At 41.1% G+C, this 23373-nt stretch overlaps 1 protein-coding gene across 3 annotated transcripts; it reads left to right on the forward strand.

Moving 5' to 3' along the window:
• The first annotated feature begins 135 nt into the window (after positions 1-135).
• gnas (GNAS complex locus) lies at positions 136-23342 on the forward strand. 3 transcript variants are annotated; one of them, XM_024806510.2, is made up of 14 exons: positions 136-325; positions 668-1539; positions 1726-1864; positions 6869-6941; positions 10671-10725; positions 10823-10942; positions 15663-15760; positions 19885-19939; positions 20252-20325; positions 20468-20526; positions 20618-20738; positions 21041-21171; positions 21594-21661; positions 21805-23342. In XM_024806510.2, the coding sequence occupies exons 3-14, from the start codon at positions 1726-1728 to the stop codon at positions 21949-21951; spliced, it is 1140 nt and encodes a 379-aa protein (XP_024662278.1). In that variant the 5' UTR covers positions 136-325; positions 668-1539; the 3' UTR covers positions 21952-23342. The 3 variants fall into 3 exon arrangements, with proteins under 3 accessions (XP_024662278.1, XP_024662279.1, XP_076734919.1); XM_024806511.2 differs by having other exon boundaries at positions 668-919; XM_076878804.1 differs by having other exon boundaries at positions 136-372; positions 668-1864.
• Positions 23343-23373: the final 31 nt, after the last annotated feature.

Genomic DNA, 23373 nt, shown 5'->3' on the forward strand with positions numbered 1-23373 from the left:
CCTCAGGTCTTTTTTCCTTGAAGAGGGCGCCTTTTTCTCTCTCCGCACAGCCACGCCGCTAACGCGGCTCCGCACCCGGATCACGTGACCAGGCGAAGCGGCCTCTCCTCCTCCTCCTCTCTCGGTCCTTCCTTCCCAGGGTTCAATGAGCGTTGTGTGGCCCCACCCCGTCTCTCTAAAAGCGCTGTCTATCTGTTCAATGTAGGCTACTATTCTCGGAGAGAGAAAGCAAGAGAGAAAGGGAGAAAATAATAACCTCCAAGAATCGGGTATTCCCGTCTTTCACCTTCCTCGACCAGCGGCCAGGAGGGGAGCGGCCTTCACGGTGGGAATGTGCTGCTACAACAGCCCCGCGTCCTACTTTTTGTGAATGTAAATGCACATGTAGTGTCAAGTCTGTAGCCTGTTTACCCACCTAGGATTCAAGAGGAATCTACATATGTGTATATAAATGTATGTTTGTATGACAGCGTGTGTGCACATGTATAGGCCGTATGTAGGTTATAAAAGCCGAGCCTGACAGCGGGTGTAGCTTTTTCACCTGCAAGAAACGTGGATACATTTCGAGGGATTTTCACGTCTTTGGTCACGTTTTCTTTTTCTGTTATTTTGTCCCCCTCCTATTTTTTTTTTTTTTGTAATTATTTCCCCCCTCTCTCTTTTGAAGGGATTCATCGGAGTCGAGCCAGAAATTAAGAAAAAAAGTCTATCGGTGCGCAGTTTTGGAGGCTTGGTGGTGATGTGAGGGGCTGATAAAACATTTCAGCAACAAAAGCGAGGGGCAGAGAGAGAGAAGGCCCTTTGGAGGAGAAAACAGCAAGGAACAGCCATCACATATAAGGAGGACAAATCGGAGGGGGGATACTGGATCATTTCGGATTTGGAGGTGGCGAGGGATCAAGACGAAAAGACAACCGCAGTGAGTTTGGGGCTGATTTGATGCAGAGAATGAAAAAGAGCCGGGTGACGACGGAAGAAGCGAGAATGCCACACATGTAGCTCGTTTGGGTGTAAATATTATTTTCCTTACAGCTGTCCTGCTGGGTCCCCGACGAAGACAGCCGTCGGGGAGACAGAAAAATAGATATAGAGTCTAAGTATACACCCATGGAAATGTTTGTCATGAAAAGCGACGTGGTAACGAGCGGCGCTACAGCACAGGCGAGCTTTGCGGACACGCCGAGTTCGGCTCCTTGTCACGGGCAGCTGTGAGACGCAAGACCCGGGCTTTTGGAGATGCAAATTAGGCTGTTTTTTTCTGCCTCCGTTTGAGGTGAACCGCCGTTTTTGGGTCTTATAGTGGACATTGTGGATTACAAGTCTTTATCTTACACGGCTGAAGGGGGGGGAAAGAGTTTGGAAAAACGAAACACAAACTACTGCATATAAAAGGGAAAAGCCCGAGCCGGATTCAGCAAACTGAGAAGGCGGCCTCCGTGTCGTCAGCAACAGTATCCTGCCCTTTCTCTGACAGCAAAATACGCGTTACGGACTTTAAATCTCTACACAGGGGCGCCACGGACCTTAAACGGTGTAAATGTGGGTAACGTTGCTGCCAAATCCGCGGGTCAAACGAGGCATCTAGACTAGTTTATCTGATTTATTTTTCTTTCTACATTACCCCCCCACCTTCCCTTCCCCCTCCACTACCACCTCCTCTACTTCTTCTTCCACCACCTCTTCCTCCTCCCCTGGACCCCCTTTTTTCTTTTTTCTTGCGGGAAGATGGGTTGTTTGGGCAACAGTAAGACCGAAGACCAGAGAAATGAGGAGAAGGCTCAAAGAGAAGCAAACAAAAAGATAGAGAAGCAGCTCCAAAAGGACAAACAGATCTACAGAGCAACACACAGACTACTACTTCTAGGTGAGTTTGACACATTTTTACAGATCTTATGTGCTTGCTGCTTTACAGACAAGGCCTCTGTTTGGACGGTTGAGACCCTGCTTCCTCCCTGCAAAACTTTCTGGGATGTTGTTTTGGGAAACATTGTCAACAGTGACTTTGCTCTTGCATAAGGCCAAAAATGCAATACGGTGCTGGGTTTTTGGCATGTTGCTGTCAGACTGTCATTCTGCAATGCTAACTCCCCAAACCTGCTGTAGCACAGCCCATTGGCTGGTTTTAGAGTATGCAGTGAGGCAAACCTGTAAGGTGGGGTAAACTGCTTGCAGTGGTTAAAGGATTAACGAGCACCAACATCAATCAGAACCAGCCTGTCCTAATTGATCATTAAGTAATGTATGTTTGTTCTTTAACACTTTTTCTTTTTCAGTTGTATTAAACTGGGACTTTGCAGCATGCTGAACAGTGCTCATTTCTAGCACTAAGCATGCATGCAGGCCTCAAATTTGCCAAACTAACAGAAGCTTTACATCACATGCCAGTTTGTGGGTGTGTTGCCCAAACATAAGATAATGTGACTCAAAGAAAAGCACACCAAAACTTGGTTAATGAAGAAATGAATATGTGTAAGACTCAACATGTGGTTGTGTGAGTGAAATTTAGGTGGGCTGGGTCTCTTTCATTATATAAGAGTGTTTTTTGTTTCCTGCAAAGCTCTCATCTGTACCCTCCTCGTATATCCATTCACAGGGTTTTGACTTCTAAGAATTTGCGGCGGACCCTTGGGGGAGGGGGTCAATTTGTTTTGAACATATCACTATTGAGGGTGGATATTGTATGACATGTCACTACTTGCATTAGGGAGGAAGTTGTGATGACTTTTGGAAAGGAGAAGGACAAAACAAATATACCTTCTGTAATTTTTAGGTCTTTCAGATCTAAAATATCAGCTTGATTTAAATGCGACCCTTAAAGGAAACTTTTTTTTTTTTTAAGGGTGAGCAAAGGTAAGTAAGCATAAAAAAGGGACACTCAGTTCACACCTGCTACTAGACCTTGTGTTAGCTTTGTTGGTAATAAGATGATCTCTGCAGCTTGACAGGCAGTAAATTGACCAAAAAGAGTCTACGAGTTAAAGCTGGACACACAACCTAACCAATTCTTCAGCATTTGTAGTGTCGGTTTGTATTGTAGCCTAGCTAAAACACAAATGTTGACCATCTATTGGCAGAGCAAAATTTTGAGCATGCGTGCCCACAAGGTTTAAATTTGCAGATCATTTATGTGTTTTGCTCAGTATGCTTTTGATTGGATTAACCACCCAGTCTAATTAAAGCCTTAATAGGTCCATGTTAACGAGACCTGTTAAATAAGACACAATGGGTGAAGGGTAGCAGTACAAAAAGACTACTGGATTGCTCTGTGCTTATACTGGTCAACCCCACAAGCTAGCTTTTCTGTCAGAACACTGCAGGGTGCCCCAGATGCAGTTCAGCTCTTGTCCATCATGATACTACATCAGATGAACAGTCATGCTTCCTGACGTGGAACCCACCACATTTTGCTGCACACCATTAATCCTGTAAATTACTACATTTTAATTTGGCATCTTTGTCAGACTTCATTATAAAAAAGCATCCTAAATTCTCAGGGTGTTAATGTAAACAGGTTTTAGATGCCACATTGCATGTGAAGCAATATTTAATGAGTTTGCCATGACAAAAACAATTGCATCTTTAATGCTACCACAGTATTTGCAAAACAAAGGAACAAGCATTTTCTTTTTGTTGTTTTTTGTTTGTTTGGTTTTTTGTTTTGTTTTTTTAAATGCTGTGTTAGCGTACAACTATATTAGCAGCTAATCTGATGTTTTAGTTTAAGCAATGTTGCAAGAGTTTCAGTGCTGATGACTTCTGTGGCTGTGAAGGGCCCAATGGCAGTTTAGATTTCATGTTTCTGCAGGTTCTCTGTCATCCAGATCATGGTTGTCTTGAATGCTTGAAAAGAACATAACTGGGCTTTAAGTTTATCCAAGAGGCTTCTTTACTTCCAAAATGACTGACAGTCCCAGGTATTGAACCCTTAGTTGGGGTTGTCTCTTTGGAGATGGTCCTTGACCCAACGTTGATCATGTGGAATCTCGCATGATCAGTAGTGTTAAAAAAAATAAAAGGGCATGGGTCATTCTGTCACTGGGGGCATGGTATGAAATTTCTTATATCATATCTCCCACCCCACCATCATGTGAGCTATTGAGGTCACCTGAGGCAAAGTGTGAGTGGGGATTGTAATGCCTGGGAAGGACTGTTGAGACTGTGTTGTAGGTCGTGATAGCTGGTGTTCAACAATGAACAAATCAAAGTGGACCTAGGTGGCCTCTTTCACTCCCCTGTCAAACCGTCCGTCTTGGATGAAAATGTGAACCCTGGTGTCCTTCTCCTTTAGGTACAAGTGTACAGCTGAGTCTTGAGCTGGCTCTCCTATGTTGTGTTAAACATTTGTAAGGTGGTTGTTTGGTTTGTCTTGTTTAAAGGTCCAAGTATTCCTGACTGCACTGCATACACTATGCTGTTTAGCGCGTGTGTGTGTGTGTTGTCCTAGGGATGAACCAGTTTTGGTCTGAGGGTGTTACTCAGCTTGAAGTGCACTGGGATGTTATGTTTGGAGCAAAATCTTGATTTTCTTCAACAATCCTGCCACATAATGGACCAAAGTATTGTTCTATCATTCTGTTTCTGGCTGGTTGATGTCTGACATTCTGGTGTATCTTCTCTGATTTAATGTGATAGAACTGCCAATGTTAAAGGGTCTACTAGCAGATATGCTCACTGTGGACATGTGGTGGCAAAAGTTCCCTTTTTTTTTTATTTTTTTTTTTAAGGCCATTGTTAAGGTGTTAAAGTCAGTCGGGATTTTCATTTTGGATAATACTCATTTGGCTATATATGACCTACTTTTTAAAATCATTTGTGTGGTTAACATTCTCCAAACTAAAGTGTACTTTAGTATTTGTCCTTATTTTATTGCTTCACAATGTAGTCTGGTAAAAGACGGGTAATGGGCAGAGAAGGAGGGAGCACTGTGACACGAGGTCATCAGTTATCGTCGAGCTCATGATGTTACGAGTTCATGATATATACTGTAGCAAGCTGAGCCATCAAAATGCACAAGTCCCAGACTTGTGTGGCTTCTCTGATGTGCTTGACTAACAGTTGCACTTCATTGCTGGGACTCGCAGCCTAAACTGGTGCAAACTGTCAGATGATGCTAATGTAAAGCTAAGTTATTTTTTTTTACTTTAGACTTCGTCTTTTTACCTTGGAAATGTATTTAGTTAACTTTTTTTTTCATTCGTCCAAAGTAGGACAGAAAGGGAGAAAAGAGCCCTAAGATAAATGACATCTGTACAAACATGCCACTTATTACGCCTTTAACTTTGAAATATTCAGTATTGCTGTAATACTGTAGAATGCCAAAATAAGTTTTACATGTAATTATGTATTTAGACATTTACTTCAACAGTCACTCATCATGTCAAGCAATAGTTAAAAAAAAATCACCTAATAAATATTTAATCTTCTAGATATTAAATAATCAAACAAACTGATGTACTTGTGGCTTTGTGCTTCAGTCTGTTTTAAGCTTTACCTTAAGTACGTTAGGTTTTTTTGTTTGTTTTGTTTTTTGGGGGGGGTGTAACTTACATTTGTCTTTATTTAATTCAAGGTAAATTTAATTTTACCTTAATGTAAGTGAACACCAGAAATAACTAAGATGACAAAGACAAGACTGCTGTTTCAGGCCTCTTTTTTTTTTTTTTTTTTTTTTTAAATTTATATAAATAGGCCTGAAACGGGAAAAGCATACATCTTGGTGTACATTGGGTCTTGTAACTAAATTTGCTCATTCCTCATGTAGCCTTGCATGCTGTAGGTTTGACATTACAGGGCAAAAACTGTTTCATTCTTATAGCAGTTCCAAGCAATTCATCTGGCAACCTGCAGCTTACCACTAACGGCCCGGTAGTGCTGCATGCTATCAATTTCAGTCTGTTAAAATAGAAATGAGAAACGAAAATGAATAACACACGTATACAATATTACACAGTAAGGTTCAGGCTCAGATAAAGTGACGACAAGCGTATTGTTGACATCTGAATACAAACACAAAAAACCCTAATTGGATTTAATTTATGTATTTATTTTTTAACAATTCAAATTTTTCATGCAGTATCTTAGGAGAATTGTGATATGTTATACTTTTAGCTAGTCTTAGTCTAACTGAGAGCATGGTGTTGAGATCAGGACTCTGTGGGGGGTTACAGCAACTGTTGATGGACCCCTTGTTCTTGTCAGATGGTTCTTGGTGCTGGCTTTTTTTTTGGGGGGGGGGACTCATTGTGATGCTGCAGAATGAAGTCTCCCATCCCGGGTGATATTGAATGATCAGAATATTCCTCTTGTGTGCACACCTTAACATGTTTTCTCCCCAGGACACACAAATGGGCTTTCGAATTGTTTTGGGGCTTTTTTTTTTTTGCTTTTTTTTTTTTCTGTATTTTGTCATAGTTGCTTAAAGGGTAAGAGATTGTAGGGGCAGACACAACAAGATGTTATACTTTATTCAAAATTAAACCATTATTTGAAGTAGTTTAAAAAGGAATCTCAAGGTCTTCTTTTGTTCTCTGGCCCCTTGGATAATAATCTAGTGTTGTGCTTTATTGGTGGCCTTATTTGCACTTGTTCTCACACCTCTGTGACCTCATAGTAATGTCACCGGTGCGAACATGCCTGTAACAGCGGGCACTGCACTAATTGTCAGTTTGCAGGCAACTTATTCAGTCAAACCCATAACAGTTTGGGACCTTTAACCTTGTAGTGAGCTACAGTGCTTGTGTCCACATAAAGGAAGTTGTACTTACACTGTAAACTGGTATTTCAGATAAACACCCATTTTATCCCAACACTGAGTGCATGTAAGTGTATCAGTAAGGTACATAATCCATTTTCACTTTTTCTCTCTCAGGAGCTGGAGAGTCGGGAAAGAGCACCATAGTGAAACAGATGAGGATCCTACATGTCAACGGCTTCAATGCAGAGTGAGTACTAGAGTGAGGCTGAGAATGAGCAGCATTCTGCTGAGTGCTCTTTTAAGTCTGAGGCTCATGTTGGCTTGTGGGTTTGAAGACTTTTATCCCAGGCTGAATCTACATCTCCTCCTCAGCGCCACAGAGACCCCTGTAAGAGTTTCTGTCAATGGTCATAAGTTTCTAATGAAACAAGTATACCTCTTTGCAACTACTTTGACCTAGCAACAGCCAGCAACCACTTGCCAACCATTTGGCAAATTTACACTTTTTGCTACCAACTGGAGGTTTCCAAGGGGTCGCTGACCAGCCTGCAGGCTTTTCACTGTGAAGAGAACTGACTATATAGTGGGATACTTTGTCAACTTTTAGTAGACCTAACTTGTATTGATTCAGTTGTAAAATGGTGCAATAGAATCCTAAAGGTAGTTTCATCTTCTACTATATAGCCCTGGAGCATTGAAGTAATTTATTTATTAATTTATTGATATGCTAGTATTGGCAGAAATTAGACATTTTTTGATTTGGTTAAAAGCGATTATTTAGTGAGCTAATTCTCTGTAAAGACATTATGATGCCACTTAGCTCACTCATTGTTGACCACCTCTGGTCGAAGCTAAATTGACTGCTATGACTGGGCCTAGTTTAAGTTTTGAAATCTGCCCAGGTAAGGAGAAGCGTGCATGTAAGGGTAAGGTGCTCCAAGCCGGCTTAAAGAACTGACAGTCAGTACCCTAAAAACTGCTCACCTACAAGTAAAATTAAGCCAGCTTTGTGATAAATGATTCCAATAATTTGCTGTTCTCCAGTGCCTCAACTGCTAGCTCCACCATGTTGAAGAGTAGTTAGCAATGCTGCTCATTTTAAGATCAGGGTAGTGGCACTCTTGCAAGAGATCTCCAGGGCAGAAGTCCGTCTGAACACCAGACAAAATAGAGAGAAGGCTGAATGATATGAAAGACCACTAGATCAGTGTCCTGGTCAGCTTTCCGATAGGAGAACATGAGATGGGAGTTGGAGCTAGCTAGCCAGCAGCTGAACTTTTATAGTACTTGCACAAGTTTCTGTCAGGGTCTCCTAAGGTCACTCCAACGGTGACCAACAATATAACTGATAGTTGTTCCCTCTGATGGATTGGAGTGGGGGTGGGGGGTTGAACTGAATCACCAAGCATACTTGGTTGAGGGTTAATCTAGCTGAGTGGTCTAACAAATTAAACCCTCTGTGTGAAAACTCTAAAGACTACCCTTGTGTTGCATTTCTTCCCCCCCCTCCTCAGTGTTTTTGGGAGCACATCTTTAACTTTTGCTTAACCAGTTTCAGGAGTAAAATAAGATGTTTGTATTGGTCTGGTGGTGGTCATGTATTGATAAGATGGAAGTATCTTTGCGAGGTTAGGCTAGATTTTCAGCACTTAAGGCGAACTTGGGCATATGACCCAGTGTGTGACTCCACAACACAGAACAGTGTGTGTCAGTGTGTCTGTCTCTGCTTGCATGGGTGAGATCTGTCTTCATTAAGAAACAAATCCGTAGAGTGCCATTGGAGTCATAAATGTGACTCGTGTTTATTGAGACCTGTATGGCTCATTCCTGTCCTCAGATGCAGTAAACTGGAGGATTTCCATGTTAGGTTTATTGTCTGTGTATGTCTGATCAGACGTCACCTTTGGAATTAGTCACCTTCATCAATGAAGGTCTCTTTAAACCAAAACGGTGTTCCAGAACGGACTTCACATGACAAGCATAATAATGTGCTTTAATTTGCCTGCATCCTCAGGCAGGACATAATATACTGATTTGAGCCTTAAAGGGTTCAATAAGGCCTGTGATAAAAAGAATTTTGGGGTGAATGGATTGAGTGTTGTGGCATCATGGTAATGTCAGAGTAATTGTCTCGTGACCGGAAGACTGGCAGTTCCAATTGCCGGCGTGATTTGGGAAATAGATGAATGGATGACTCATCTCTCCATATTCTTTGAACAAACGTGACTTAGCTGCCCTTGGGCAAGGCATTTGGAACTGGAAAGTAGGCAAAAATGAGGACTGGGGTATTTGGGACATTTTTATTGAGGGGGAGGGGCAGATGATGGGCCTTAAAGTTGAATCAAAGCAGTTCATTTTATTATTATCCCCCCACCCCCTTGGCCATGAAACCAACACAGCAAGCTTAAAAATGGGCTGAAGTGAGACTTCTATACAGTCTTCATGTTAACTTAATGTGGCTTCTTACAACTTACTGAATTTCAGTTTCATACAAGTCTGTTTTTTTTCTCTTTTTTGGGGGGGACTTTGCTGGCCCCGTTCTGGCCACCACCCCTCATGTTTGACACCCCTGGTATAGATGGCCAGTTGATTATTAATTAATCCATGTTATGCAACACACTAGAGTACAGAATGTTATTGATATTGATTTCAAACCCTCTTTAGATGGGCTATCATCCACCTAAACGCTTTTCTTTTTTGTTGAACACATGTTTTTTGGATGCAATCACTGTAGCACATATTGCATATATGTTACATCTTTAAGTCCATCTCTCTCTAACCATACAGAGGGAAGCAGTCTCTCTGGAGAGATCACACAACCATGTGACAGTCTTCATTGACTATCAGTTTAAAAATGTAAATGTGCCTTCCCAGTTCCCCTCATAACCTCTTCCTCTTTCCCCCCCCATTTTATTTTTCTTTTCTTCCCAGTTACCTCACATGTGGTTTGTTGTAAAATATGTTTTTGTTTTTCTTTCACCACAAAGACTGAGTGCCAGAAATGCCAAGTTACTGAAGCTAGTGAACAGACGTTAGCTTTTGGTGTCATGGCTTTGGCTGTATACATACATTTGTGGCTGTTAAGTGTAGATAAGTTTGTAAAGGGGACCGTTTCACCCTTGTCACTGACATGGAGCTATTGTAAACACAATGTACTGTTGTCCTGGCAGGCTCAAGGTGAAAGATAGACTAACTGGCTCTCCGGTTGCCTTTTATTAGAAACATTTTTTTTTGTCAGTCCAAATGTCTCAAACACACAGCTATCATTTACAGCAGACAGACATAATTTCGCTAGCATGCATGTCAATGAAGGTCTGTTTACCCATACAGACCAAAAACAAACCTAATACAGTGGACTGTAATGCACCCGGTCAGGGTAAGAGGGACCTCTAACACTTTTTTTCTTTTTTCTTTTTTTCTCCAAGCTTCATTAAAATGATACTTTATAGCAAAACTAAACATGTTTTTGATGTAAATATAGTGGTTTGAAGAGAGGCAGAGTTGCAGTGCAAGCTGTGAGAATGGCTGTTTTCTTTCAGTGGATGTGAAGTTGCTTTTGTATCATGCAGTTTTGTCTGTTTGACAAAATGTCACCGACTGGTTCAAAAAACAAATGTAATCATTCTGTCACCATTAGCCTTAAATTATTTTTTAACGCTAAATTATGTCTTGTCTTTTTATTTACTCTATTTTGCTCCCTCTTAACAGTTTCAGATTATTGCTGTTTTATGGTTAATTTGTGGTCTCAATGTATTGCAGGTTAAATGCTAAACATTAATATCCAAAATCTTTAGGATATTAACTTTTTCTATATATAACAAATCACCTGCAGACAAAAGTAGAACTCGTTTTACATGTTTTGAGCACTTCATCTCAGTCAAACAGTTTTTATATGCATGCACTTTTTTCCCTGTTCTGAAGACATTTGCAGTATTTCTGCGATTTACTGCTTCTCATTGAACATTTTCTGTTTCAGAGAGAAGAAGCAGAAAATCCAGGACATTAAGAATAATATTAAAGAGGCTATCGAGGTAAGTGTGCTGTTGGTGGTTTAGTAGCAGCTTAGACAAATGCGGCCGTAACCTGTCGTGTTGTCTTATCGTTTTTCTTTGGGTTTCTTTTCTACAGACCATAGTAACAGCTATGAGTACCCTAACCCCACCTGTCCAGTTGGCATGTCCTGAAAACCAGTGCCGGATTGAATACATCCTCAACTTTGTCAATCAGAAAGACTTTGATTTTCCATCTGTGAGTAGCAATATATCACCAAATACATATCAACCCACACTTTGACATGTAGCTTTCTTTAAGTAATTTATTTAGCGGTTTTTCTTGTTTGCCTTGCTTTGATCTTCAGAACTGTTTTATAATGACAGTAATTTTCCAGCTTTACTCTTTCAAATTGAACTCATGGCTCACGTTTTCATAGTTCATTGCCCCAGTTTATGTTCTACTAAGAATTGTAGAGTTGACCTTATATACTTGTTTGAGTTTGTTGGGTTGCTTCAGAAATTGGGATAGATGTGTAAGGTACATTTTAGGACTTTTATTATTTAAATTTGTGTTATTATTTTTAAAGTCTGTATAATGGATCTGTAGCAGGGCCATGGCCTTTTCAGCTGTGTGTTTGTACTTCAGTAGATCATGGTAGGAATTACTCCCAGTGTCACAGGTGAGGATCTCTTGAAACAGGTAAAGACTGTGTCCAGAGACTGTTATAGACACTGGGGTTTACTAATGAATCCACTGGTAATGTCTGTGTGGGTTTGGTATTCTCAGCGGGATATTTCCATTGACTAATTGTCTATCCCAAGAGATGAAGATTTGCACAATACCTACACTAATATGATTATAGCAGTTTAAGGTGAAACGGTGGTATTATTTTTGGGAGTCTTTGTCCGTCTTGAAAATGTGTATGTTAAGACAACTGACACTTGGTATGCCGCCATGCACTGGTGGTGTAGTAGTTAGCACTGCACTGCAGTGCTGGAGCTCAGCAGCATTTGCAAAAGTCTGAGGGCTAGTGCAATGCATGGGAAGTAAGTTATGCACTCAACACTAAAATGTTAGTGTGGACATTAGTCAGTGTTTATCTACAGCCACCTGTTGGGCTTGAGGTTTCAGGTCACTCAGTCTTGTATGACTTTTTCAAGAAGAAGCTTTTGTTACTTCTGTTTATTTTGAATAAAGTTCATAAATGATAAATAGGGGTGGGAAATATTGAAACTAAAGGGGCAGCTGTGTTTCAGTCAAGTAACGATCCTCACCAGACACCCATTTATTTACATAGTGGCACTGAGCTCACACTCTTACCCTGAGTGATTTGTAGTTTGTAAGCAGACAGCAAATCTAACTCTGCAACAATTCATTAAGACAAATCAGCTGTCAGAGGACTCAAATCTGAGAGATTTAACCTACGAGCCACTCTCGTCAACCACTAAATCACCCCGCTGCCCAATGAATTCCATGCATTCTGAGCTGTTGGGAAGCAATTATTTGTTTATGGTCGTTTTACTTGTTTGGTTGGATGACTTGTTTATGACAAGCATGGCATAGTTTCCAAGTTATAAAACATGATGGTGAAAAGTGTGTGTGGTGGTGAGCGTCATAGGCACATCATCACTTCCAGTCAGGACTGTGACATTATTAATTTATCTCGAAATGAAGACTAATGGTAAATCAGGATGAAATGGGAATCAGTTTGCAGGAAGTCAGTTGCTTTTAAACTGGCTTTAACAGTGCCCTTGTGCGCCTGCCACTATAAATGTTTAGGTTAGATTTCATTTTTAATTTAAAGGAGGGAGTATTACAGTTAATTCAGCAAGCAGAGTGCTGGTAAAGTTGTAAAGAGCTACGAGGACGGACGTGCCCACACGTGACGCATGCAGGTTTGTGAACAGGTGAATTCCAACATTAATAGTTTAAAGCCGTTTACCACGGTCAAACCGGTTTAGGACTTTAATGGAGACGAGGAATTGAATCCAGTGCAGATTGAAAATGATTGGAGATCCTTATTTTTGTCAGGTACATTATTGTAGACTGCCTGCTGGATGATTGGGATAAGATAAGTCCAACCCATTTACTTTTCCATTACATGATGACTTGAGGGCTGCACTAATTGTTACCAAGTCAGATTTCTTAACTTTAACTGAGTTTATGGAATGAGTGTTTCATTTGTAAAATGTGAAGAGCAAATTTTGTTTGCAATTTGAATCACACATTTGTTAATGTCTCATCTCTGCAGCCCATAGTGTAAATTAATAGAGGAATGTGCCGTTGACTTGCTGTCTAAGTAAATATTGGATGACTTCCTACATATGGCTGCACACAGCAAATTCCAGTGTTTATGTGCAACACAGCCATTTGTCTATTGCCCACTCTAGTACACTATGTAGATTTTGGTAAACACTTTAAATTTCAAATTCAAATGGTAAATGGCCTGTATTTATATAGCGCTTTACTAGTCCCTAAGGACCCCAAAGCGCTTTACATATCCAGTCATCCACCCATTCACACACACACATTCACACACATTCACACACTGGTGATGGCAAGCCACATTGTAGCCACAGCCACCCTGGGGCGCACTGATAGAGGCGAGGCTGCCGGACACTGGCGCCACCGGGCCCTCTGACCACCACCAGTAGGCAACGGGTGAAGTGTCTTGCCCAAGGACACAACGACTGAGACTGCCCAAGCCGGGGCTCGAACCGGCAACCTTCCGATTACAAGGCGAACTCCCAACTCTTGAGCCACAATCGCCCCAAATGTATAAATCAAGCACCTAGCCATGCAGTCTGACTTTATAAACACTGCTGAAAGAGCCAGTCTAAAGAGTTTGCTGAATTCGAGCATGGTGCTATATTAGGGATAGTACTGTTGCAGCAAATCAGTTCATGAAATCTCTTCCCTCCTAGATATTCCACCATGAACTCGAAGTAGTATTATTGCAAAGTCAAAGTGTTTAGAAACCACAGCAACTCTGCTTCAAAGTGGCAGAGCAGGGTCGTCAAGTCCTGAGGCTCTAACACTCCGCTGACTCAGTAACAGCCAAACTCTGGCATTAACATCAGCACACAAACTGTGCACCAGGAGCTACATGGCATGGGTTTCCAAGGCTGAACAGCTCCTGTAGGTGTAAAGTGTAGGTGACTCAATACCTTTGTTCCTGTAGTGTAGGAGAAACCAGATATATTTGACCTGCATTTGTTTAGTTTATAGATGAGATAAAAATGGCTCTGCACATAGAGAATACCTTTTGAGTCACTGCAGTTGGTCTGCTCTTAATTCTCCCCCCCCAACTTTTTTATTTTCATTAAATGAGTGCATCAAATTTGATTTTTTTCTTAGTTTAGCAACTAGCTGCAGTTATTGATCAAACAGTCACATATTTCATATCACAATCTAGTGATGCCTAGAAATCTGCAGTAAGAGAAGCAGCATCTCTCATATTAAATGTCAATATCACAGCACAGATGCTGGTATTTAAAAAAAAAAAAAAAAAAAAAAAAAAATGTAAATGAGCAATATAATGAATTTGGCTGTAATGAAGGAGAATATACTATATGTGTTTAGAGTGGGCATCTAAATCGGCAGAAAAACTAGTTGTGCTGTTTGTGTTAAGTTATTTTGGGGTGATATGTCAGCAATAACAGGTGTTACCACCTTACAGCCACAAGTAAATTTCAGTAGCTTCAGTGCATATAGCTACACACACACATGGGGAACACACTGTTGTACATGAGGAAAACCTCCCTGATCAGGAATGTGGAGACACAGGGTTTTGTCAAAATGCTCAACAGTGTGCTCATAGGGATTGGAAGACTCTAAGGAAATCAAACTTGTTCCTTTTTAAATCTAGGAGCAGAGTCACCTGACTAATGGCCATGTTTCTGTGACATTGATGAGAGGTTCAGGAGCAGCAGACCGAATGATCCATTTTTAAAAACTGTGCTAAATATGTATTGCGTGTTTTTTAAGGATGAAGGGTTTGGATGCTGCAGTTATAAAATGGTCCTTTTTATAGCAATGATTCTCATAGTGTTGCCACTTCATTTCGTAAAATCTACTGTAAGCCTGAGCAACAGTTCAAACATCAACTCCACCTTCACAAAGCTTGCACCCTTTCAGTTTTTGATGTTATTAAAGAAGCGACAAGTCAGCTTTGTTACTGGCTTCACATAGTGGCTGGTGGTGTACCGGAGTGCTTGACATTGCCTAATGTTTCTTCATGTATGTTAATGGAGTGGACAAAATATTGGGAACATGCCATGTAATGCAATCCAGCACACCACCAGCCACCATGAAGCCAGTTAAGAAGCATGCATGTACAATGCTCCGGACAGTTCAAGTCAGGTTTAACGGGTGTGCTCAAAGTGGTCAGTGAGTGACACACAGAGGTGGTGTTGTTGCTGTTGTTTCTGCAACTTTTTACTTCCTTAAAATGAAATCGGCAAAGGTGTTAAGAGTGCAAAAAAGATAAATGCTTCATTGATTTGATATCTGCATGTCACAAAGTCTCTGTCTGCTGTGAGGAGTCTGCACCCTTATTTACCTTTTTAAAGATGTGCACACAGACATCGCCCAGGCACAACGTACACTGCATATGGTGTCAACAGAAACGCTGGGCAGGAGGTGCCCTCACATACACATCATGGACAACAGACAGCCCTGTGCTTTTTCTCCCCCCCCGTTTCATGTCATGTTCAGTGTAACATGCACAAGGAATACACACAATCGCCTACTTTGAAACATGTTTAAGCACATGAGCTGTTGCTCAATCCTGTTTAATCATGCAGTGGTTCTAATGTTGTCTCGCATTTCCACTGCAGTGACACAGAACTTGTTTTTTGTAATTTCATGATAAACATGATTACTAACAATGTCCAACTTTTGCTGATGCTTCAATTCTCCTGTTCTGCCTGTATGATTCATCTCCCCCCCCCCCCCCAAATCTTCTTGTTCTCAGGAGTTTTACGATCACGCAAAGACACTGTGGCAAGACGAAGGTGTCCGGGCTTGCTATGAGAGATCCAATGAGTACCAGCTAATCGACTGTGCACAGTAGTAAGTAACTTAAGTTCAACTTCATGGTGACGTGATTTATAAATGTGAGGATTCTGTGAGGGATAACTTCTAGTTTTTATTGATACTGTGCATGTGGTGCCATTTTGTGTGGTTATCTTATAGTTGGTGTAGTTTTAATTGTCATTTTTTTTTTAATTTATTGTTTTGTTTGCTTTGAGTTACAGAAGCTTATTACTAGTAATCTGAGGCAAATGTTGTGTACTTGGGGCATCCTAGAAGTTGCATAGCAGAGCGGCTCCTTTCAGCTTGAGATGGTGTCAGGTCCTGCTGGAAGCCGGTTACAAGCAGGATGAACAGTTGCATTATTGACAAAGAAGTAGAGACTGAAGTATGTTTTCGTATTTGTTCTAATACTTCCGGTTTTATGACTAAAGCATAAGTAGGGTGAAATCTGGGGTCGACATGCTCATCCTGATCCCAGCATGTGCGCTACTAAGCGGTTTCATGGCAGGTAAGGCATACTAGTTGGGTTTTTTCAATTCATGACTCCTATATGGCAATGAGACCGTGTATTATAGAAAAGTGCATTTTACCTTAATTTCCTTAAATCTGGCTAAATTATTTCCTTAGATTAAATGACAACTAAGGACTCAAAACTAGATGATAGCAATGTGAGCCCTAGCCTCGTCAATCCGGTTGTTAAGTGATGATGTATGAACCCTGCTTCCAGGTCCAAACTACTCTGCGTTTATTAAGGCTGTTTTTGGTTTGGGTTTTGGTTTGTATCTTATTCAATGTCATCTGAGCAAGCCCCCCAAAACAAAAAATTCAGTGATCACTGTCGACCTCTGTCACTTTTATTACCACTATTCATTTTTAAAGCTCAGCTTTTAAAACCTTATGATGTAACTAAAGCCCCATGCAGTAGTATATTAATGACCAACCTCATATTTTGAATGGATTATCTCAGTTGTTCTCCTGACTGAAGTTTAGTCTGTTTACAGCTTCCTGATATGCAATTGCATTTATCCCTAACCATCGGGAACCATCACATGATCTTCTATTGAGTGGAAAAAAAGTTGGCATTCATCTTCCAACTTTAGTGTACTAATGTGTTTATATTATGCAAATCATAGCTGTGTAGCTAGCAGTGACATAGAACAACATTATATACCAGCTAGCCCAACTTCAGTAACCCTGCAAACATTGTTGTTTAGTTTTCTGTCTTCATTTTTGTCGGCTGTGATAGCAGAGCTGTAAGTTTTAATTTTTTCAGAAATCTCAATCCATGGTTTCCATCTGTAGCTCCCTGCTAGCTCTGTTATGGTGAATGCCTGGATGTTAAACCTAATTGTTACACCTGGTAGAGCAGTCACATTGATCATTTTATTAAAGAGGAAAGAATTTAGGCAAAATTGTAACTCTGTGATGCTGCTATATTTGTTTAAAGTGTAGCTTGGACCCAGAAACTGCTAATAATATCAGACTTGAAGACCGGATAGTATGAATGCTCTAGCTCCCTAAGAGATTGCCAAAAAATCTACTCGTTAGGGAAGCACTATGCACCCTACATAATATTAACTGTGCTTTAAAAAAGATTTAAAAACTAAATGCAATGAGATCCAGAGTTTATTTCCCATCAAGAGGAGAAAGCTCATAGGTAATATCGGCATATACCACCTCTACATACAGTTATGGACTTCAATACTGTAACCGGTGCTCATACTCGAGTTTGAGATGAACAACTCAACCAAATGTTTTGACTTGACTGTGACACGTTTGTTTTGAGTCTTAACAAAGACTTGATTCTGTTTTTCTGAGCCCTTCTCCATACCCTCACCACACACTGCATGTTTTCAACAACACACACTGACTCAAAGTTCAGGAAAAGAGGTAAAGTAGCTAGTCTATAAACAAAGTTGCATGAAGCTCTAATTTAAAATCAACCCAGCAGATAGAAACGCCCTCCTTCTGTTTCCTCTCATTTTCCCAATGTGCGGGCACCAACGCACCCTTACACATGTAAATGACGAGTGTGGTCGTATGTGAAAATGCTGGCATGCAATTGTGTAGTGGAGAAGATTAGATTTGACGATGCTGATTCAGTGCATTAATGAGGGAAAACTAGCTAGAAATCATCTCGATTAGGAGTAAGTCCGACAATATCAAAGCTCTTCAGCATAAAGGGAAACGAGTCTCTTGCTGAATTAAGACTGATACAGTGCATCACTATTATTAAAACAGCTTAGTCTTCGAGTGGTGTTTCTAAACATGCAGTTTTCATGTCCTGGTAAACACTGAAATAAAACTTAAAGGGTCATATTTTTGGGATACATTAAATACCTGCGGACTTCTAAAAATCACTGACGAGACTTGGAGCACTCTGCATCTGCTACAAATAAAAACAGCAAAGTTATCATAACCTGTCAGGAGTATGGAGTCATCCTAACAAAGGTGGATGACTTTTAAAAGGGAGCTGAGACAGGAGTCACTGGTTGAAATCTTAAAATCTGGATGTGCATACGTTAAGTGATTAAGGGGGGTCCTAAATGTACTTTTTATGGGTCAGAGTTGTCCAGTTTATATTTTTTTTCCAAACAAAAGCAGGTAAAACCACAAAGAAAATGTATAGTGAAGGAGTCATGTAACAGCTGCAGTTTGCAGGGTTTGGGAGCAAACATGGCGGAGGCTGAGTCATCTACAGATCAGAGGATGCTTAGAGGAGGGGGGGGGTGATGTTTGAGGAGGATACCTTCGCTGCTCAGCTCTTGACTATGACCCTGTAGTCTTGACTGTTTTTTACTAATAAATCCATCCTGGTGAATAATGCATCCGGTCATTGAGAACTTTAGATCGGTTTGATCTTTAAAAAGTTGATTTCCTCACTCAAGTGGTACAGTCCAGTCTGTGATCCCTCCTCCTTGCACACAACACAAACTCATCCTGCTCTTTCTTTCCTTCTCTCCTCCTTTTTTCCCCTTTCTCCATCAGTCTGTCTTCTTTCTGGTGCTACTCCAGCTGCACGAGATTGGGTGCTGATAGACTATTAATAGTGCCTGTGGTTGGGTCTCCATGGTAACCGTGCTGCAGGCCAGGGCGCTGGGGAGCTATTTTTGAAATCTGCTCTGTAATGTCAGACAGACGCCACTACACCTTCATTCTGTCTCTCTTCTTCTGTTTCTTTACCTCTTCCACTCTTGTGTGTGTGCTCTCATCTTACCTTCTGAACACTTTTTTTTTTTTTTTTTTTTTTTCTCCTCTTTCTTTCTTCCCTCTCCGGATGGGGCTGGTGGTTGCTCGGACCTTCAAAGATTCTCTCACTGTCCACTTCCTCTTCCTGTTTCCTAGTTCATCCATGTCTTCCATGATATATTGATGACCTGCTGTCATCGGCAAGATGTTTGAATGCTGCCTGCGGCTTGTTCTGATCTTTAACATAGCACTTCTTGGTCATCCTTTTTACTCAAATGTGAAATAATTGCAGATGTTGCAGGAGGCCCACCTTCTCTTGCAAATGAGGAAAAAGCTACATTAAATACTATACATATTAAAACTACTGAATGCACTGTACTCTTCTCCATAAGATCTTAGTTTCCTCAAGCTGGGTGTAACCTGAATCTATCGTCTTCTGCCCTTTGAGTTGTCATCACTTGTAGCTATGCTCACTCCCTGCTTTCACATTGACTCATTTTGGCATACTGGACAACAGCTTCAGTGTTTTCCCTGCATATTGAGTGAGCAGTGAGGATGCTTCTACCTTCAAGGTCATCTGCTGTAGAAAAATACAATTAAATTCAAAAGTTGGTTTTATTGGTATCTCTCTCTATTGGAGACTTTAAGTCTCAGTATGTCGGGCTCAAAACCACACGGACAGCCTCTCTGGCAAACTGGTTTTGTATTTCATATAATACCACAGCTGTGGCGATGTACATGAGAGATGATACTTAAGTGTTGCTGGAGGAAAAAGTGCACAGTCATGCCTGGTATTATACCAGTGTTGGGTTTTTTTTTTTTTTTGTTTTTTTTTTTTGTTTTTTTTTTTTTTGTCTCATTTGACTCCTTGAGCACACCTGTACAAGTCTTACAAATATGAAACCACTGTGTGGTCTATAGTATTACTTCGGTAACTGTTTTCTTGCCTTTTGTGTCTCTCGTCTTTTCAGCTTTCTAGACAAGATCGACATTGTGAAACAGAGTGACTACACTCCAACAGATCAGGTGGGTGAACTTCTTCCACTACAAAGTTAATAATATCCTACATTTAACTATACAACTATTTCCCCTGAATAGTATTTTATGAGGAAGGGACTTTAACATTTTGGTCCCTGTCACATATTAAAGTTATGCTTTTGCTCCTTTGGTGCCAAACTCAAATGTGTTATATCCTCTTATTTTTCACTTTGAAATTCAGTATATTGTCCAAATATTCCATATGTTGGATTTGTATCTTGTGAGTGTTTCTCCAGGTTTGTCACTCTAATCTGGCACATAAAAGCCTTGTTGTTACATTGTGTCACTCCTGTTCACCAGGATTTGCTGAGGTGCAGAGTACTGACTTCAGGGATCTTTGAGACGAGATTCCAAGTGGACAAAGTTAATTTCCAGTAAGTAAAAAAGGGTGGAGAGTAACAGTTTCTTTGAAAGGTAATCTACAGTGTCTGAGGATATAAACACAAATCAGCTGTACATATGCATTTTCTCCACATGATGGCAGCATTTTCCATGTTTACATTTATATCTGTACAGTATGTTTGATGTCGGCGGTCAAAGGGATGAGCGCAGGAAATGGATTCAGTGCTTTAATGGTAAGTGGTGTTTATTTCCTCTCACTTCCCTTGACTCGTATCCTTTTCTCTCACGGTGTCTGATTTATCGCTGTTCCTCCCTCTTCCTCAGACGTAACAGCCATCATCTTTGTGGTGGCCAGTAGCAGTTACAACATGGTGATCCGAGAGGACAATCAGACCAACCGTTTACAGGAGGCCCTCAACCTCTTCAAGAATATCTGGAACAACAGGTGAGGAAAGACGCCAAACCTGTCATCCTGTGGACTTGTGGTTTGTTTTGTATTGAATCCCGAGATTAAGTTGACAGCATAGGAAATCAGAAAGCCTTCGCAGCACTTCAGCCTCTCAAGGGTAGGCAAGTTATTTATCAAACATGGTTTCGAAGCTAGAACACTTTGAGCAAGTCCTAAGCGAACTGTTATCTGCTGGCCCCTGTTATGGCTTATTTTGGCTGACTGAACTTTGTCTTTTCACACTTGGAAACAGTTTTATATTTCAGTTTGATCTTATTTCAGTCTCTCGTCTTCCTCAGGTGGCTGCGGACCATTTCTGTCATCTTGTTCCTAAATAAACAGGACCTGCTTGCAGAGAAGGTGTTGGCAGGGAAGTCCAAAATCGAAGAATACTTCCCAGAATTTGCTCGCTACACCACACCTGATGATGGTGAGCTGCCTTATTACAGCATCTGATTTTGAGCTCTGTGTGTGTGTGTGTGTGTGTGTGTGTGTGTGTGTGTGTTAAGATTAAGTACAATAAATTATACCGACGTGAAAACACATTTTTATTTTCATCAATGAAATTTATCATTTAAAAAAATGGAAAATTCGATGCAACAACTCATCCAGAAATTTGAAAGGATACCTTTGATATCATTCACCACAAGGGGTCATCCTGGATACACCTAGAAGATTTTTGTAGTGAAGCGCTTGCTCTGTGAGGTGGAAAGCTTCTTTTTACGTCTTACACATTCTGCTATAGAGTTGTAGTGCCTCCTTACTAGTTGTTGCATTGTCATGTTTAAATTGTCTACCTGTGAAATTGCATATGGTGAGAAGTTAGTCACTGGCCTCTGTCTCCTCTTACAGCGACGCCAGAACCTGGAGAAGATCCGCGTGTTACAAGGGCAAAGTACTTCATCAGAGATGAGTTCCTGGTAAGTGCGTAGCTGTCTTTCATGGGATTTGTTTTTAAATGTATGCAGTGGAGGGGCAGGGGTTATGCTTTAATAAAATTTGGAGACATTTCTGCTGCACAAAAGTTGTTTAGCTGCTTTGTAACTTTTCCTTTCTTCTACAGAGGATCAGCACAGCAAGTGGAGATGGAAGGCACTACTGTTACCCCCATTTCACCTGCGCCGTCGACACAGAGAACATCCGCCGCGTCTTTAATGACTGTCGAGACATCATCCAGCGGATGCACCTGCGGCAGTACGAGCTGTTGTGATGGGAGAGGAAAGGTGTTAGGCCAAAAAGATAAAACCAGATCGGACTATGGAAGACGAAAAAGAAATCCCTGAACCTGCGTCTCTGAACTCTTCTGCAGAAGTATGAGAGCTCTTGTGACACAACAGGGGCCAAAACACACACTTATAGTAAACACGCCGTGAACCCAGAAATTCCCCTGATGCAAACTCTCTACCTGATGCAGAATTTTTGACGGATGGGTTTGAGGGGCTTACACGTAAAACAGACTTCAGTCTTGACTTTCAGCCATACTCCCAGCTCCTCACCTTTCGACATAATGTTATCGTCACGTTACCTTCACCTTCCTAAAAACAGAAAAAAAGTGGCCCAGTCCGGACTGAGTTTCCTGCAGCGAGGGTTGGAGCTGCAGCTTGAGTTTTGTTCGTTTTGGTTTTTTTTGGGGGGGGTTTTCTCCCCTGATTGGGCTGAAAACTAAGAGCTACTACTTCAGTGCAATTGGGAAAGAGATGAATTACTGCAAATGGAGAATGAATATATCACAGCAGATCAACTGAACACTGTATTTAAGAGAGACAAAAAACAAAAAAAACAAGCACTGTGCTCAGGACTTTGACTCAAACCATGTACACCAAACCTTCCTTTCACTTAGAGACATCTTTAAATCCAGTGGCTCTGCTTGCGCACACACAACACATCTCACCTGCTTTTTACTGGACTGCACAACAGGGGGGTCAATCTGGCAACGCACGTACCTGCTCGCATTTCGTTGAGATGCCGGCTATTTATCTGGGTCGGTGCTTTTTGAGATTAAACGGGCGAAGCTCAGCCGAGCCCAGAGGAGCAGCGTTACCACAGACTTAACCAGACCACGGGTGTGTTGGTGAGACGTCACTCGAGCAGGTGTTCACTAAAACGGGATGGGAGCCAACTGCGATTTGAGTTTCTCTGATGGGAGGTGTCGGCCGTGATTGACCGGGGCGCCAGCGGCTTCTCTACAGAACTGTTTAGCCACCTGACTTTGTCTTGTTGGTATCGGAGCATCACGTGAGGAGGATATATTGAGTTTAAAACAAAAAGAACCAGAAATGCCAACTTCTATGGGACTTTCAATAGAGGGCGACGGGCATCCTTCAACAGTACAGTACCATATAAGTTAAAGAGAACTCTCATCCTGTTATACAGTCTCCACAGCTGTTTTTCTCTGTGTAGACTTTTGTGCCATTGTGCCCTGTGCGCTCTTTCTTTATCTCAACTCTTTGTCATCCTTTTGTCACCCGTTCTCTACACGTTCTCCATCTTTCGCCCACCCTCTTCACCGCCACCTTTTCCATTTGCACTTTTACCTTCCTGGCAGTGGTCTTTCATTTTAAAGAGAAAATAAGATATATTAATCTTGGAATATTAAAAACACAACAAAATGGGACTTTTTTTTTTTTCTGCC

Source organism: Maylandia zebra, linkage group LG20 (genome assembly GCF_041146795.1).
Source record: "Maylandia zebra isolate NMK-2024a linkage group LG20, Mzebra_GT3a, whole genome shotgun sequence".
Lineage (NCBI taxonomy): Eukaryota > Metazoa > Chordata > Actinopteri > Cichliformes > Cichlidae > Maylandia > Maylandia zebra.